Source organism: Melanaphis sacchari, unplaced genomic scaffold (assembly GCF_002803265.2).
Source record: "Melanaphis sacchari strain LSU unplaced genomic scaffold, SCAv2.0 Contig20_pilon_pilon, whole genome shotgun sequence".
NCBI lineage: Eukaryota > Metazoa > Arthropoda > Insecta > Hemiptera > Aphididae > Melanaphis > Melanaphis sacchari.
Genome location: NW_020271042.1, coordinates 811428 through 828393, shown reverse-complemented (window position 1 = coordinate 828393; position 16966 = coordinate 811428). Strand labels below are relative to the sequence as shown.

At 25.0% G+C, this 16966-nt stretch overlaps 1 protein-coding gene across 6 annotated transcripts; it reads left to right on the top strand.

Annotated features, from left to right (window-relative positions):
- The first annotated feature begins 3143 nt into the window (after positions 1–3143).
- On the top strand, positions 3144–16425 carry LOC112593519 (glycogen debranching enzyme). Of its 6 annotated transcripts, none has more exons than XM_025337929.1 (21): positions 3144–3230; positions 3429–3591; positions 6014–6117; positions 6184–6415; positions 6484–6667; positions 8742–8876; positions 8944–9162; positions 9406–9644; positions 9730–9942; positions 10006–10188; positions 10560–10689; positions 10768–10891; positions 10986–11251; positions 11614–11936; positions 12004–12948; positions 13011–13227; positions 13299–13662; positions 13730–13947; positions 14009–14194; positions 14264–14482; positions 16103–16189. In XM_025337929.1, exons 2-21 carry the CDS (start codon positions 3566–3568, stop codon positions 16187–16189), a joined length of 4614 nt encoding a protein of 1537 aa, XP_025193714.1. In that variant the 5' UTR covers positions 3144–3230; positions 3429–3565. The 6 variants fall into 6 exon arrangements, with proteins under 6 accessions (XP_025193714.1, XP_025193712.1, XP_025193718.1 ...); XM_025337927.1 differs by having other exon boundaries at positions 3179–3332; XM_025337930.1 differs by lacking the exon at positions 3144–3230 and adding an exon at positions 16323–16408 and having other exon boundaries at positions 3566–3591; positions 16103–16205.
- Positions 16426–16966: the final 541 nt, after the last annotated feature.

Here is a 16966-nt window from a genome sequence, read left to right as displayed (position 1 = left end):
AAATAATTATTATATTATGTACATTATATATATATATATATATTTGTTTCTAAAACAGATTCCTTACCACCAACAAATTTAGTGAAACTATGAATAAATAAATATGTATGATACTTAAATACATATTGTAACCGCTTACCTACTACTTTTCGTGTTGAAACTTACCAAATTTTGTGTATGAATTTTCCCTAATCTAACCTAATAGCTGTTAGGTACTTATTGTCAATGTTTATAACTACAGTTTGTTTAAAAAGTTTGAAAATGGTTTTTTATTAATGAAAATCTTTGAATTCTGGTTTTTGAATATTAAGGCTAGGATCACACTATGCGTTTTGTCGGCAACCGAAAAATACTATCCCGATTAACCGCAATCGGGACGATCGATCATACTGTGCGTTTTATCGGTAACCGAATACATACAAATGAGATTAAAAAGCCCAAAAATCGTTTTTAATTTAAATTTAAATTTTAAACTGATTTTTTATTTAAACGAAATGTATCTAATATTATAAGTAAAAAAATAATAAAAAGGTTGTGTAATTAGAATTATTTGTTTTTATTTAAAACGTGTATCAACTAATTATGTTAATAAATAATAATATACATCTATAATATAAATAAAATATAATAAATATATATGTATATTACAAATATATTTTAAGTTTTTTAATTATTTAAATTTAAAAATGATTATTAACTATTCATAAAATTTTCAATTTCGGTTACCGATAATCCGCGCAAATGTGATCGGACAAATTGCATTGCATGTGTTGTGCTTTACATCCCGAAACGCAACTGGAAGGTTGGGCCGCAACACGTTGCGGTCGCTTCCAGACGGTTTTTAATCGGTTCCGCAAATCGGTCTAGTCTGGCCCTGATAACGCGTTTTATATTTAAACCTATTTTATTTTAAAGTGTTGCGGTTCGGCTCCGGTTGGTCGGGATCCGACAAAACGCATAGTGTGATCCTAGCCTAAGAAACACCGTGTACAATGTACTTATACATGTTTGAAAAATTTTTTTTTTAATTCCTCCCTCATTTACTGTGCTAGAAAAGCCTTATTTAAATATTTTTGTATTATGTTATAATAATATATATTTATTTTATTTTAACCGCCATAAATAAATAATAATATTTACTATATTGTAAAATAATATATTATTAGGTCAATTAAAATGATTCGTAAACCAGTTTAATCATCAAATAATTTTCATATTATATCGTATAGTAATAATTATTTTTAAAATTAAAACATAAACTCAAACTGCATTGGTAAATACTGTATGGAGACGATTTGGGGTTATTATTAACAGTTCGACTTAGTGGTGAGACGAAAAAGAAAATTAATTCCTCCCCTCAAATAAATACTACTTTATTTACAAAATACAATGTATACCTATATAATTTTTTTCATGTTTAAAAATTATATAACAACATTAACAGATTATACATAGTTTTTGCTGTTAAGTCGATATATTATACAATCTGCTTATTTATTTTGTACAATTAGCTAACAAGTAACAACCCGTAGGTATTACAATGACCCATCAATATTCATTTGGCATTCTTTTATTGATTATTAGTAATAATTAGTAATAATTTATTACTGTGTATAGCTCATGGTCCTTGAAATAGTTGAAGAATTGTAATAGTTTGTATCTGATGAGCCGGAGCTTGTCAACGTATGCCCTAAAAAGCACTTGAACATATTGTATTCAAATATATTGCCAAAAATGCTAGTAAAAACCATTTATAAAAAAAACTTAATAACTTTAATTTCAATTTTAAATGATAAAACTATTTAAAAATCATCTTAACTATGATGTCGCAATTTATTTCTAATTTAAATTCTTTAATTGGCCATTAATTTCCTTCCTAACCGAGGTTTTACAAAAACGTTTATCTCAATATTTAATATATCACTTATTATCCAATAATTATTCATTTAATTATATTTATATATTTTGTTATTGCGCAAACAATTTAATCTTGTTATTTTATACTTGCTATCATGTAAGATATTTATAAGTTAAAGTTACTATGTAATATTATCCACTTATATGTTTATTTTATTTGATTGTCGAACTATAATAATTTAGTACTAAAAGCTATGTATAAAAAAAAAACTATTTTTTAAAAATTAACAGGTAAAATATTAAAAAATTCATAAATTTTATAATTTTTAAACAAAATATTAAATAACAAAAAGGGAAAAGTAAGTAACCATACAGTACTTTAAAATATGAGTTGAGTGTACACTATAGTACCTACACCTTGTTATTGACATCTAAGCAGGTTACTTTAATGGATGAATTAAATAATAAATCATTATTAATGAAAAATTATTCTGAGTGTAAACTGTCTGTCAAATAATTCAAAGTTGTTATTCCTTAAATAATGTACTTATCCAAAATAGACTGGTAAAAATGTGTGTAATCCTCAGTATGTACAATAATTATCATGAAGTAATAATTAAAAATTCACGATCAACTCTACGAAATTTTGTTCTCAGTTACCTATAGGTAAGAAATAAATCAAAAAATATTCAAAATAAAATTTGCCTATTTAAACTTTGATATTATATAGATAAATGTATTATAAATTAATTAATTGATCAAATTTTTAAATTTTAGCTGACTTACTAACCATGATCACTTTAGCCTTTGTTCAGTTGATATATTTAGAAGATTTCAGGTAGATAAAGAAATAATATACATTTTAATATTAACTAAAAAGTTATACTATGAATATGTATTATATATTTCATAAATAATTAATAATTAATTTTATTAATAATTTGTCAATTATTAAACTTCTACTAGGGAGATATAAATAGTATAAATAGTAAATACCTAAATGATAGATAACTCAAATTCCCGTTTCTCGGGCTTTTGTGGTTGGTCGAAGCCCAAAGGTATAAATATATAATATATTATAATTAAATGTTATTAATTATTATTTTATACGGATTATTATCTATGAGGTACCTATATATATTACAATAACGTAAAAACATTTAAAAATACTCCTGGTAAGTCTGTCCGTTCGCATTTCATGATGATATTGTAGGTAACGTTAATATTATTTTATTGAAAATATGTAATACTTATTCTCGTAAATTACTATTGTTATTTGTAATTATTAATCATTATCGATCATCCGTTGCGCAGCTAATTCAATCTCGTCCGGTCCGTTCCCTTTGTCCGATGACTTACAGCGTTTCGCAAAGGTACCATCATACCTGCTACAACGGCGACATAAACCGTAACCGTACAGCTATCATTAACTCAATATTATAGAAGTTGATCATACGGCCACGTCATGTTCGACAGTATCGTTTTGTCTTTCGTCTCAATAATAATGATATAATATTGTTATTTCCACATATTATTTCTAATAATTTTCGATTTAATTTTGTTTCACTTAGAATTTTTTTCCATTACGATCCAATTATCCAGACGACCACTCGACCACACCTACGTTAAGTATATGGATTTTCTCGAGTCCTTCAGTTCGTTGGAGTTTTTTTTTGTTTAGAAACCAAACAGAAAACCACAGCCAATCATGGGAGGACAATCCACCAAAATTCAGTGAGTTTCTTTCATTGCTTATATTTCTTAACCTACATATTTATATTGTATGGGTACATGGCGTAGTAGTAATTATTATTCTATATTTGAACATAAGGTCAATTATTAAATGTATTCCTGTTTTGAAAATTGATTTGCGAGTATTTAAAAAATCACTTCGTACAAATCTAACACGTCGTACTGTAATATGTTTAAATTATTAATAACCATTTAATTACCTACTATTATTTTTAAATTGTAGAAGATAATGATACTTATTGTATATTTTGTATAAAATCGTTGGATTTAAATTTTAAATTCGTCATTATTATCTAAGATTAATTTCAATACGTAGTTATTTAATATTTAATTCATTAATACTAGTTATACTTTATATTTATACTATTGCATATTTTCATCTGTTTAATTCAAGAACACTGGCTTGGTCCATTACCTGTAATACTGTGGTCTCAAATATTTTATGTAATATTGGTATACATAGAGCGTAGGCCACAATGTTATGTATCCATACGAAACTTTAAATTTAGATTATTAACATTATGGTAATGCGATTAAAATCATAATATGCAAAGATATGTATTTAGCATCTTTGTAAAGACAAAACAAAAAAATTAATCATTTTGATGAAATCATTTATTGCAAAAATAGAGTTTATATAAAAAAAAAAAAGAAATTTTTACCGACCCTAACTATTTTCAAAAATGTGTCGTATAAGTTATAGCATGCTTTTTGAGATTGTCCCAACATGGAATTTATTCTGTCGGATCTGGTCCACGCATGTTATGAGACGAAAACTGGTCAATTTCGGTACATCATGATGCTTTAAATCTATACTTCAAGAATTTTGAAGGTTTTTATACCTACTTTGAGAATAAATTCAACCAATCCTATGCATTGAGTATCGTCTCGAATTGATTACATTTATTAGAATTTGTACTTTGTAGACCTATTAATTTAGTTAAACATAAGTTGTGTGTTGCAAAATTACGTGCTTGATTGAAATTTATTTCCGTCGTTATCGATAAAATGTGACTTAACTTCACCACTTTATTTACCATTTATTTTCACACACAGTTACACGAAACCTGATTGCAAGACGGACTTTGGTACTTCACTAAGTTTACTACTTTAATATTAATACGGGCGACAGGCGTACGGTCGTTATTCGCCTTTATCATTAACAGCGCACATTATGAGGTTTATAAATAGTATTTCTAGGTCAAACAATATTGTACGTGTTGTTTTCGTTTAAAGGTTATCAAGTGCAGTCAGTACAACACTAGAAATCATAAAGTTTATGGTACATGATAATGATTAATAATACGTTTTTTCCTGAAGAATAATAATAAAATATACATTGATGTACTTATAGCTTAACCGTTTTATTATATCGTGCTTGATAATTTTGTACACTTGCAATATATTAGTGTTAAATTAATTGTTTATCGGAAAACCTGTGTTTTAAAAAAATGTTTTTACTTTATACCTACGAATAAAATTCAATAACTAACAGGTCTGTTTTTTTAGACGTGTGTTTTTATTTTGAATTCAGAAGTCGGTGTTTTAACAAACTATCTGTACTTGTAAAATTGTGTATTTCATTGTTTATTTTTATCTTTACCCATTGATGATAGTTGACCTTATGACTTTTTGTCGTCAAAACTGACATAAATATACTGGTACTAATAAATGCTATCATGCAAATTGTATGATGTTGCGGTATCTTGTTAATGTTATTATTTATATAATTATAGTGCTGGTAAATCTATAATAATTAACATTAGTTATGTAATATTATTGATTAATTAATACTTATAACCATTGATGATACTGACTTACTTTCAAGTGGTGCACATGTGTGCATTTTATTGTTGCTCAGTAGTTGTATTTTACTCGCGGTTACTACTCGACATTCGTGTTGTTTTTTATTCGAATAGTACTTGCTAATTTTTAACTACCTACCTAATTTATCCGGTGCATTAATTAATTTCAAGTATGCCTTTATATTATATATAAAATAATTAATTCCCTTTCGAGATTTCAATTTATATTATTTTATTTAATAATAATATATAACTATAATAAAATGAATGAAAAATTCATTTCCATTCAAGTTTTTAATTTATAGTTTTTAAACTTGTAATAATATTGACTTGTTTTCCATTTTTATGCACAATGCTATGCTCAGCAAATATTCATTGGCTATAATATGTAAAGGTCAATTAGAGATAAGATTAAAGATTATGTTTAAAATTTGTGTTTTAAATATAGTTAATTAATAATTTATTACTTACAATGACAAAACCATGTTTATTGTACTATTCTTTATAGCTTTTTTTGTAATCATTTCCATTTTTGTGATGTTAATCATTCCATTTGTATATAATTTAACCATAATACTATTTTCTAAAATGTTTTTCAGGAATAAAGTTATGGATGTTAAACCACCTAGTAACCATAAAATGCGTATTGTTACATTGGAAGATAATCATTTTCAAGATGAAATTTTATATAGACTGAAAAAAGGTTAATATAGATATGTATTCATAGAATATTATAAATCATTTTTAATGTTTTTATTTTATATTATAGGCTGGTATTTAGAATTTCGGCTGGGTACATCACTTTTTGGACATGACATTACTATTTACACTAATATACCAGCAGAAGGATTAGCGTTTGATAGAAAAACCTATCGTCGTCTGGATTGGATTAGAGAGTGGTCAAGTGATGATATTACTATTGATGATTCATCGTTGTCTTGTCTTATCCAAATGAACAATGCTGGTTCTTTTCATTATTATTATGAACATAATGGACAAAAGTAAATGTGTATTAATATTTACTGTAGAATTTGTGAAACTAACATTTACTTTTTTACCTATTTTTAAGGAAAGGATGTGGTTATATTAATGTTGATCCAAATTTGGTTGCTGGAGATAAAGATATACCTTTAGAATCATTGCAAACTATAAGTGTCTTAACAAAATGTCTAGGACCATTTTCTTTGTGGAAATCTAAATTACAAGTCGCGAAAGAATCTGGGTACAACATGGTGCATTTTACACCCATTCAAGTATGATTTGAACATTTTTGTATACATTTTCCTCTATGGAATGTTTGTTTTTACAAGTATTTAAAGTTTAATTTAAAAATATACATTGTTCTTAAGTAGGAACTTGTTATGTTTTTTACAGACTAATCCGTCTCCAAAAATCAATAGAACTTTATTTTTAACCAAATATTTATATTATAATTTTCAATTTATGAAAAAAAATTCAAAGATAATAGCCATTTTTAACTATTTATAGATATGATAAATTTTCAACTATTTTTTAGTTTTTTTTCTATAATTGCTGACAAAAACAGATTTGTTAATTAAAATTCTTAAAAAATATTATAAGATCCCACATAAGTTGCTTTTATATTTGCATAAAAATACTAATAACATATAATTATTTAATAAGCACAATATATTTATTTTTGAATACATATTTGAAGATAGAATTTCGATAAAATTTGTCTAAATTACAAAAACTTTCAAACTTTGTAGTTTAAAATTCATAAAAACTTTTTATTTCTATGTCTTGATAATTTTATGATGCATGATTCATCAAAAGTAGTTCATATAGAAATGATAAAATCTAAAAAATGTATAAAAACAATAATTTTTCATAAACATTTTAAGTTGAAATTTGGACAAAATTACTTATTTAAATAATAAATATTAATATTATTTTCTTAAAATCTTAAAACATTATTTCTGGGAATTTAATTATTTTATGTAGGTACCTACCTATATCATATTATTAATTTTACTATATGCAATAGTATTTTTGATTTGTTTTAAGATATTTCCTAATTATACTATGAGTTTATTTTTATTGTTTTACAGCATTTAAAGAAAGTTAATGTTAAATTTTGAGTTATATAAGTTGGTATAATATGGTATAATAATTAAATACTAATTAATAATAATAAGATAAAAAAATTCTTTTACCCTGCCTTAATATTAATAGTAATAAATAATTTAAATAGATATCTATATTTAAAAACATATCATGAAATATACTTAGTGAAATAGATAGGCAAACTTTTTTTGTTAAAAATTGTTTTTTTTTTTTTTGTATATAATGATATATTATTGAATTCAAATTTAACACATTCTTAATAGTCATCCACTTGACACCTATGATGTAGTAAAGCGGTACCCACTTGCCTACCTTATTAAGAATGTAAATATCAAAGCTGATTAAATTAAACTGATATTTTTAACTAGTTTAAGATAAATTATCATAAAAAAATTACTTAATTATGTTAAAATAAATTTTAAGATATAAATTAATTTGTATAACTGAGTTAAGTTACTTTTTTTTTTAAATACGCTTAACTAAAATAGTATAGTTACTTATAAACTATAACCATTTTTATCTTATCAAAAAAAAAAAAAAAAAAAATGACTAGATTTGGTATTGTAAAATATAATTTAATATTATTATTATTTCTAATGAGATTGGTGACTACAACAATAATAATATTGTTATGTTAATATTTTAAATTACGATATTATTATTTATTTTTTTTATGTAATAAAAAAATGTATCTCAAATCAATAAAGAAAAATTACAAATAACTTTAGTTTTAACTATATAACTATTATAAATTGCAGTTATTTATGAAAATAATTAACTTAGGTACTAAATTATTTATAAAATTCTATTACTTTATTAAGTAGTTAAATTAAAAGTTAATCAAAAAATTTAATTTTAACTTTTAAACTAGTCTCTGTCTAGTTTTGAAAATACTATTAAATAGTTTTACTAAATTAAAAAAAACTGTTGATAGTAACCAAATAAATACACATTTATAAATTATAGTTTACAATTTGTACACACACACACACACACACACACACACAAAAAAGACAGCATTCATAGGATCAATAGTTAAAAGTTATTAATGATATTATATTTACTTTAATTCTTGTAACTTATTTAACTTAAATATTATTTTATAAATAATTAGTCATTTTAATTTTGTGTTAAGTTTAATATTATATAATACAAAAAAATTAAACAAACCACTTGATTTATAAATTTGTAAACTTTTTTATTTATTTTTTTAAATAACTATAGAATTATGGTTTTTAGGAACTCGGAGGTTCAAAGTCATCTTACAGTTTACGAAATCAATTGGAGTTAAATCCATCTCTCAATTATTCTGATTATCAAGTTACATTTAATGATGTTAAGTCGTTGACTGATGAAATGAAAACAGAATGGAATGTAATAATTTAAATTAATTAAATTACTAAATTGAACATTTATTAATATTAAGTTAAATATATTTCAGGTATTAAGTATTTGTGATATAGTGCTGAATCATACAGCTAATGATAGTCCATGGCTATTAAAACATCCTGAATCTGCTTATAACTTGGTTAATTGTCCATATTTAAAACCAGCTTATTTGTTAGATTACACTCTTTATCATTTTACTGTAGAAGTTTCTAAAGGTATATGGGAATCTTGTGGAATCCCTGTGATAGTCGATAGTGAAGATCATCTTGCTGTAAGTGTTTCAAACTTGATTATTGATAATAATATTTTTATTTTTTTTTTTGTTATACATATTCATGTATTCAAATTATATTTGTTAATATCAACTTATATTTTATGATATAATTGTTTGTTTTACATGTTGAAATTAAAATTATTTTTAAATTTTCATTCTTTTGAGTTTTTATGATATTAATTTTTCAAAGATTAAATTTAAAATTATATCATTAATACTTAACATTGCATAATTTTACAGTCAATACGACATGCATTACTAACAACAGTATTGCCAAAAGTAAAAATCTATGAGCTGTTTCAATTAAATATTGACAAAATTGTAGCAGAGTTTCAAGAAAAAGTCCGTACTGGTCTTCCTCCAGTAGCTAAAAATCCAGAATCTGATGAAGAATTAGCAATAATACCTGATCCAGAATTTGGCCGATTAACAGCTACAATTGATATGAATAAAGCATTGAAACTATACAATATATATAGGTATACTAAATATTAAATGAATAATAATAAAAAAAAATATTTTATTAATTATACTTAACAATATTGTTCTACAAAATTATTTTAGAAGCAATTGTTTTGATGAAGATTCTAGGCTGCGTTATTGTAGTTTAGAATTAAAATTAAAATTGGAAACTTTGAACAATATAGTATTTAATGAAGTTCAAGAACATTTAATTGCAGCTGTAAATAACTGTATTGCTGGCATAAGATATTTTAGAGTTCAACCAGATGGTCCTAAATTAACTAAAGTTTCTATTACTAATCCTCTAGTATCAAGGTAAAGAAAAACATTTTTCTCACATACTTGATGTGTAAAGTATAAAATATATTTTATTTTTAGGTATTTTACAGACTATGAAGGTGAAACTGCCGAAGAAGTAATGTATTCTTTAAATGGACAATTTGTAATGGCGCACAATGGATGGGTAATGGGTGGTGATCCTCTTAAAAATTTTGCTGGACCAGACTCTAATACTTATTTACGTAGAGAATTAATTGCTTGGGGAGATAGTGTTAAATTAAGGTATGTTTTTTGTATTAAATCTTGGTTGTTGAAGAGTTGGTTAAAAACTTTGTTTCAACTAACATTATTAGTTTAATCAACTTTTAATAGATATATTTTACTATTTTTTTTTCTTTTTTTGAGACTACCATACTAAGATTTATTATTCCTAACTGTCTTATATTGAACATAATCAAAACAAATTTGAAGTTCATATATTCTCAGTTTTATTGTAATCTCTAAATATGTTATACATATTATAATTTAATTATTATTTTTAAATCGTAGCATTAAGGCATACATTTGTTAGATTGTTCTTATTGTAAAACATACTGTATTTTTTTTTTCTAATTATATTATTTTTCTTATCTAAAATTTATTGTTACCTTTAGGTATGGAAATGAACCTAAAGATTGTCCATTTTTATGGAATCATATGCAGTGTTATGTGGAACAAACAGCTAAAACATTTGATGGTGTCAGATTAGATAATTGTCACTCAACACCATTGCATGTCGCTGAAGTAAATTGAATATATTATTCATATAATATAAATAAAATAAAAATAAATATTAACATTTTTGATGACTTATTTTATTAGTATTTGCTTGATGCTGCTCGAAGAATTAAGCCAGATTTATATGTTGTAGCAGAGTTATTTACGAATTCAGATTCTACTGACAATATATTTGTTAATAGACTTGGAATTACATCACTTATTCGTGGTAAAATAATATGCATTTTTTAAAACAAAATTAGAATGAAAAAATTTTAGATCCTTTTTTGTATTAATTTTATTTTTGATAATGCAATATTTAGAAGCAATGTCTGCATGGGATTCACACGAATTGGGGCGCTTAGTTTATCGTTATGGCGGTGAACCGGTTGGTGGATTTTTTAAACCATTGGAACAACCAGTATGCCCTACTGTTGCTCATGCTCTTTTCATGGATCAAACTCATGATAATCCATCTCCGATTGAGAAATATTCAGTTTATAACTTGTTGCCTAGTGCAGCTTTAGTATCTATGGCATGTTGTGCTAGTGGAAGCAATATGGGTTATGATCAATTAGTTCCACATCATGTATGTTAAATTTTATTGTAAATATTGCATGAAAAAAAATCTTTGTTAAAAATTTAGTTTGCTACTTACTGCTTTCACTGCTATACCAAAAGTATTGAGTTGTATAATGTTTTTAAATTATAATTATAATTCATCAATGAAGTTGTTGTGGTAATATAACTTATTAATGTTTTATATTTATTAATATTATTCATCAGTTGATAGAGGCAATGTAAGTATTTTTAATTTCCAATTATAGTTTTATAATATTAATTTCACCCTTGTTACATTTAGTTGCCATGGCAACTGTAATGGTTTGAAAATAAAAATATATTCAACTAAAAACATAATGTTAAATTCCAATATATTTTTATTATTTTTAGATACATGTTGTCGAAGAGGAAAGACAATATATGCAATGGTCTGCTGATGAAATTAATATTAATACAGGGATAGTAGCAGGAAAAAAAGCATTAAATGCACTTCACTATGATCTGGGAAAAGGTGGTTTTGATCAAGTTTATGTGGATCAAATTGATACTGATATTGTTTGTGTAACACGTCATAATAGCGAAACACACGAAAGTGTTGTACTAATGTCATATACTTCTTTTTCAACTCCATCTAACCAAAATGGTTTAGGAAAAGGGATTACTGTAACTGGAAAAGTTAAAAATATACTAATTGAAACTTCATTAGAACACATGTACATGGTTTTTTTTTCTATTTTAATATAATAAGAAATATTTATTATATATGTATATTTTTTTTAGGATATTGGATGATAAAAAAGAATTTAAAAAAGATGAAAATAAAATCAATGGCTTAAATGATTATATATTAAGTTTAAGACAAAATGTTACTCCTCAAGAATGTTTAATGTTGGATGTAATACCTTCAGTTGATAAATTTTCTATTAGATTAAATTTTACTGCAAAATTTAAACCTGGTTGTGTAGTAGCAGTTGCTATTTCTCCAGTAGAAAAAACAAAAATAGCTGTTGAACAGATATTATCAGATATTGATTTGGAACAAGCAGTGAGTCGTTTATCTCTATCTGACATGAATTATGTTTTGTTCAGATGTTCTGAAGAAGATGAAGGGAATGTTTATGATGTACCAGGATTTGGAAAATTGGTGTATTGCGGAATCCAAGGGTTTATGTCAGTTTTAGACACAGTGACTTCTTGTAATGATTTAGGTCATCCTCTGTGTGAAAACCTCAGAAATGGATTTTGGATTCTAGACTACATATGTGGACGTTTAAAACGTAAAGAATTTGAAAACTGCCCATTGTATCAATTTGGAGACTTTTTAGAAAGATATTTACAACCTATTAGGAACTTGCCATCTTATTTAATACCCTGTTATTTTGAATTTTTGTTGAGAAAAGTATACAATGCTTTATTGAATCGAACATGGTCAATGATGCCTGGAGATATAAAGAATGGTTCTACATTTTGTAAATATTTAGCTCTTGCTTCAATTCAATTTGCTGGAGTAGTTAAATCTAGTCCTCTTCCAACTCTTTCACCAAACCTTTTAGCACCTTTACTCAAAATACAAATAGGTCCTGATGGATTATATCGTCCTGAGTGTATAACACTTGCAGCTGGATTACCACATTTTTCTAGTGGCTACATGAGAAATTGGGGCAGAGATACATTCATTTCGTTGAAAGGATTGTTGCTGATTACTGGCCGTTATGAAGAAGCAAAGTACAACATTATTAAACTTGTATTATTAAATATTTTAATTAAAAATGTATTTTTAATTTTAGGTACATTATCTTAGGATTTGGTGGTTGTTTAAGACATGGTCTTATTCCTAATTTATTAGATGGAGGCAATAACCCACGTTATAATTGTCGTGATGCTGTTTGGTGGTGGTTATATGTAATTCAACAGTATGTTATGATGGTACCCGGAGGTATAAGTATTTTGGATGATCCAGTAAACAGAATTTTTCCAAATGATGACTCTGAACCCACATCAGTTGTAAGTTTTGGTTTTTAAGTAAGTCTTACATGCTGTATATCATATAATTTATATTTTAATTAAATTTCTAGGAACAACCATTATATGAAGTAATTCAAGAGGTTATGTTAAAACATTTCCAAGGGTTATGTTTTCGTGAACGTAATGCTGGAACTTCTATTGATGCCCACATGAAAAGTGCAGGCTTTGATAACCAAATTGGAGTACAACCTCTAACTGGTTTTGTGTTTGGTGGTAATGAGTGGAATTGTGGTACTTGGATGGATAAGATGGGTTCTTCAGATAAAGCTGGTAACCGAGGACGACCTGCTACTCCTCGTGATGGATCAGCTATAGAGTTGATTGCATTGTCAAAGTCAACTGTAGCGTGGTTAGCTACATTGAAAAAAGCTCAGCAGTTTAAGTACTCAGGAGTTACCCGTACAAATAAGGATGGTATATTACATATAAAAAACATAAGAATAAAATGTGCATTGGTTTATAAGTTTTTATTTAATTTTAGGATCAACAACTACATGGACATATAAAGAATGGAATGAAAAAATTCAAAAGAATTTTGAAACATACTTCTGGATACCAGAGGAGAAATTTAATCAAAAGCAATTTGAACCTCATCCAGAACTTATTAATCGAAGATGTATTTATAAAGATACAGTTGGTGCAACAAATAAATGGGGAGACTATCAACTGCGATGCAATTATATTGTAGCAATGGCAGTGGTAAGCTTAATAGTATTATGTGCTGTAACTTAGTTTAATAAATATTTTGATTATGTATTAGGCACCAGAGTTGTTTAATCCAGATCATGCAAGAAAAGCTTTACAAATAGTAACAGATGTACTTCTAGGGCCTCTTGGTATGAAAACTCTAGATCCATCTGATTGGGCGTATAATGGGTTTTACGATAATGATAACGATACTACTAATTTAAATGTAGCCAACGGTTTCAATTATCACCAAGGACCAGTAAGAGCATTGAATTTTTATTAATATGTGTGTAATATAATTATTATTAAAAATCATATTTATTTTTAGGAGTGGTTGTGGCCTGTTGGTTTCTTTTTAAAAGCTAAGTTAATATTTTCCACAAATAAACGAGAAACTATATCTGAAATTCAAGGTATATTATCTAAACATTTTAAGCATATAAAAACATCAGTTTGGAGAGGCCTGCCTGAATTAACCAATAAAGATGGAGCTTTTTGTGCTGGATCATGCCCAACTCAAGCATGGAGTATTGCTACAATTCTTGAGGTAAGTAGTAAATAAACTACCTATTTAGTATTAACTTAACAATACAATTTAAATGTAAGGCTCAGATTTTAATACCCTATAAAAAGTAATTATAATGTAAAAAATCCAAAGATGTATATAAACAAATTTTTATTTTTATTTTTGATAATATATTATAAATAAGTCATGTTTGATTTATGTAGTCAATAGTTGTATCATTTATCTAAAACAAAAATTTAAAAACATTAGTTTATTTATGTTAAATAAACCATTGTAACTCAGGCTTCTCCAATATCAGAAAAATCTTAATAGGTGATTTTGATCAATAGGTTCTTGTAAATTGAAAATTACCTCTTTATAAGTTGATTAGATTATATCTATAAATTGTAATGTCTTTTGCATATATTTTATATTTTTATTTTCTTCTCCATTTTTATTGGCAAATTCTTATGATTGTGAAGTCTTCACAATACAATTTTGCAGCTTCCTTGTTATAGTAAAAATTGAATCTAAGGCAAATTTTTGTTGTAGTCATATTTCTAATAAATAGAAATGAAAAACCTAAAAAAAAAAAACCGTTAAAGAATGATCTTTAACTTTAAAACCAGAAAAATACCCCAAAATAATTTGTTGTAAAAATAGTATGTTCTTAAAATAAATGTATAATAAATTGAATTGTGTTTGCCATTTAAAAAAATAGATCAAGTATATTAAAATCTGCGCCCTAATTATAATTAATTATATATACTTTGGGTACTTAGCTTATATTGTCAAACTAATTAATTATTTTTACTTATAATAAGCATTATTTTATTTATCAGCTTGGAAATTAATTTAGTTTTAATTATATTTTTATAATTGAGTACCTATTAATACATTTGGTTTTGAACTATTATTTATTATTATTCATTGCAATAAAATCACATTAATAAATGAAAATAGAATTCTTTTCAATTTCAATTTAGTAATCGTGTTATATTTTAAAGTTAAAAATTATTTTTAGATGTTAAACAAATTAAAATTGTATCATATGTTTTTTTTTGTTACTAATAAAATAGATTGTGTAATTACATTTTGAAATTATTTATTGTATTTAAATTTTGTGTAACATCCTATTTTGATTTATTCTATCACCATTACTTGCCATGCTTGTATGATTAATAATACGATTAACAAATAATACCCAGCTAAATTTAATATAAGGCTTTTCTGCTTGTTTATTTTTTGGGATTTAAGAAATGCTTTATTTATTAATATTTTTAGATTTTTTTAAAAATAACATAAAATAAAAATTGTATTACTTTAAATTGATGTTCATCAAAATGAAATATGATAACCATCTAAGTGAAATCTTTTAATACGTTTTTCTTAACTATACTATAAAATAATGAATATTAAATCATATAAGTAATATTGATTTTAGTTCAATTTCAATTATATTTTTATTATAGAAACATAATTACATTTAATAATAAATATAAACCATATTGTTATATGTATTGAACTATTTAATTTTATTCTAAACATTTAAATCAAGAGTTCAAGATCTCAGATTTATAAGTAAAAGTTTTTAAAGTTGTTCATTAATAATAATTTTAGTTTCATCAATGTTACATACAATTTTTACTATGTTTTTTATAGCTGTATAATGAAAAAGAAACTATTCAAGTGCGTCCTGTGCGTACTTATGCGTCAGCAGTATTGTCATTGATCACCAAAATATTTTAACCCCATATACTAATAAGTAATATATTTGCATTCATTTGACATAAGAAACTAAACACTAATTTTGTAATGTCACTATAATTATTTATAATTAAGATATTTGTTATTAAATATTATGTTTGTCTTTGTTTTTCAGACTGTAATGGCTATAACAAACTCAGATCTAAATTAAATTTATAAATATACTATTTATTAATAATTATTATTTATATTAAATGCTATTATTTTAATGAAAATCATTGTGGAAGTTAAAAATGTATACTTCAATTAGACTGATCAGAATTTTTTTTCCAAATATATGTCACAAAAAAATTTACTGTTCATTTTAGAGAACAGATGAATATATTTTTATGTATACTATTGTTGAGTTATTGTGAAATTTCTATTTTTATTATTGTATAACATTAATTTAATATTTGATTAAGAAACTAATACAAACAATCTATTACTTAAATTTGAAGATACACTATCTTGATGGTTTTCTTTTTTAATCAATTACTTTCAATTTTAGTTTACTATAACTGGTTTTTATGAGTGTTAATTAGTTATTATTTAGTTCTATAGATTAATTAATTTCACTTATGTACATAAAGTTTAAACTATTAACCAATATATAAACTTATTATAACTTTACAGATGTATAAAATATAAATTATTCATATTATATATATCTGTATAGTTATAACTTAATTAAATATTTTATTATTATTGAAATAATTAAAAATAGTAATAAAATATTTTTCAGTGAATTGAGTAATCTATGTATTGTAATAAAAATGA

Bases quoted from the DNA above. Each gene is read 5' to 3' on its own strand.
- LOC112593519 (XM_025337930.1), top strand. From the start codon at position 3,566: ATGGGAGGACAATCCACCAAAATTCA. The intron at 6,416-6,483 runs GTAAATGTGTAT...CCTATTTTTAAG, and splicing joins TATGAACATAATGGACAAAA to GAAAGGATGTGGTTATATTA. The intron at 10,892-10,985 runs GTAAAATAATAT...TGCAATATTTAG, and splicing joins AATTACATCACTTATTCGTG to AAGCAATGTCTGCATGGGAT.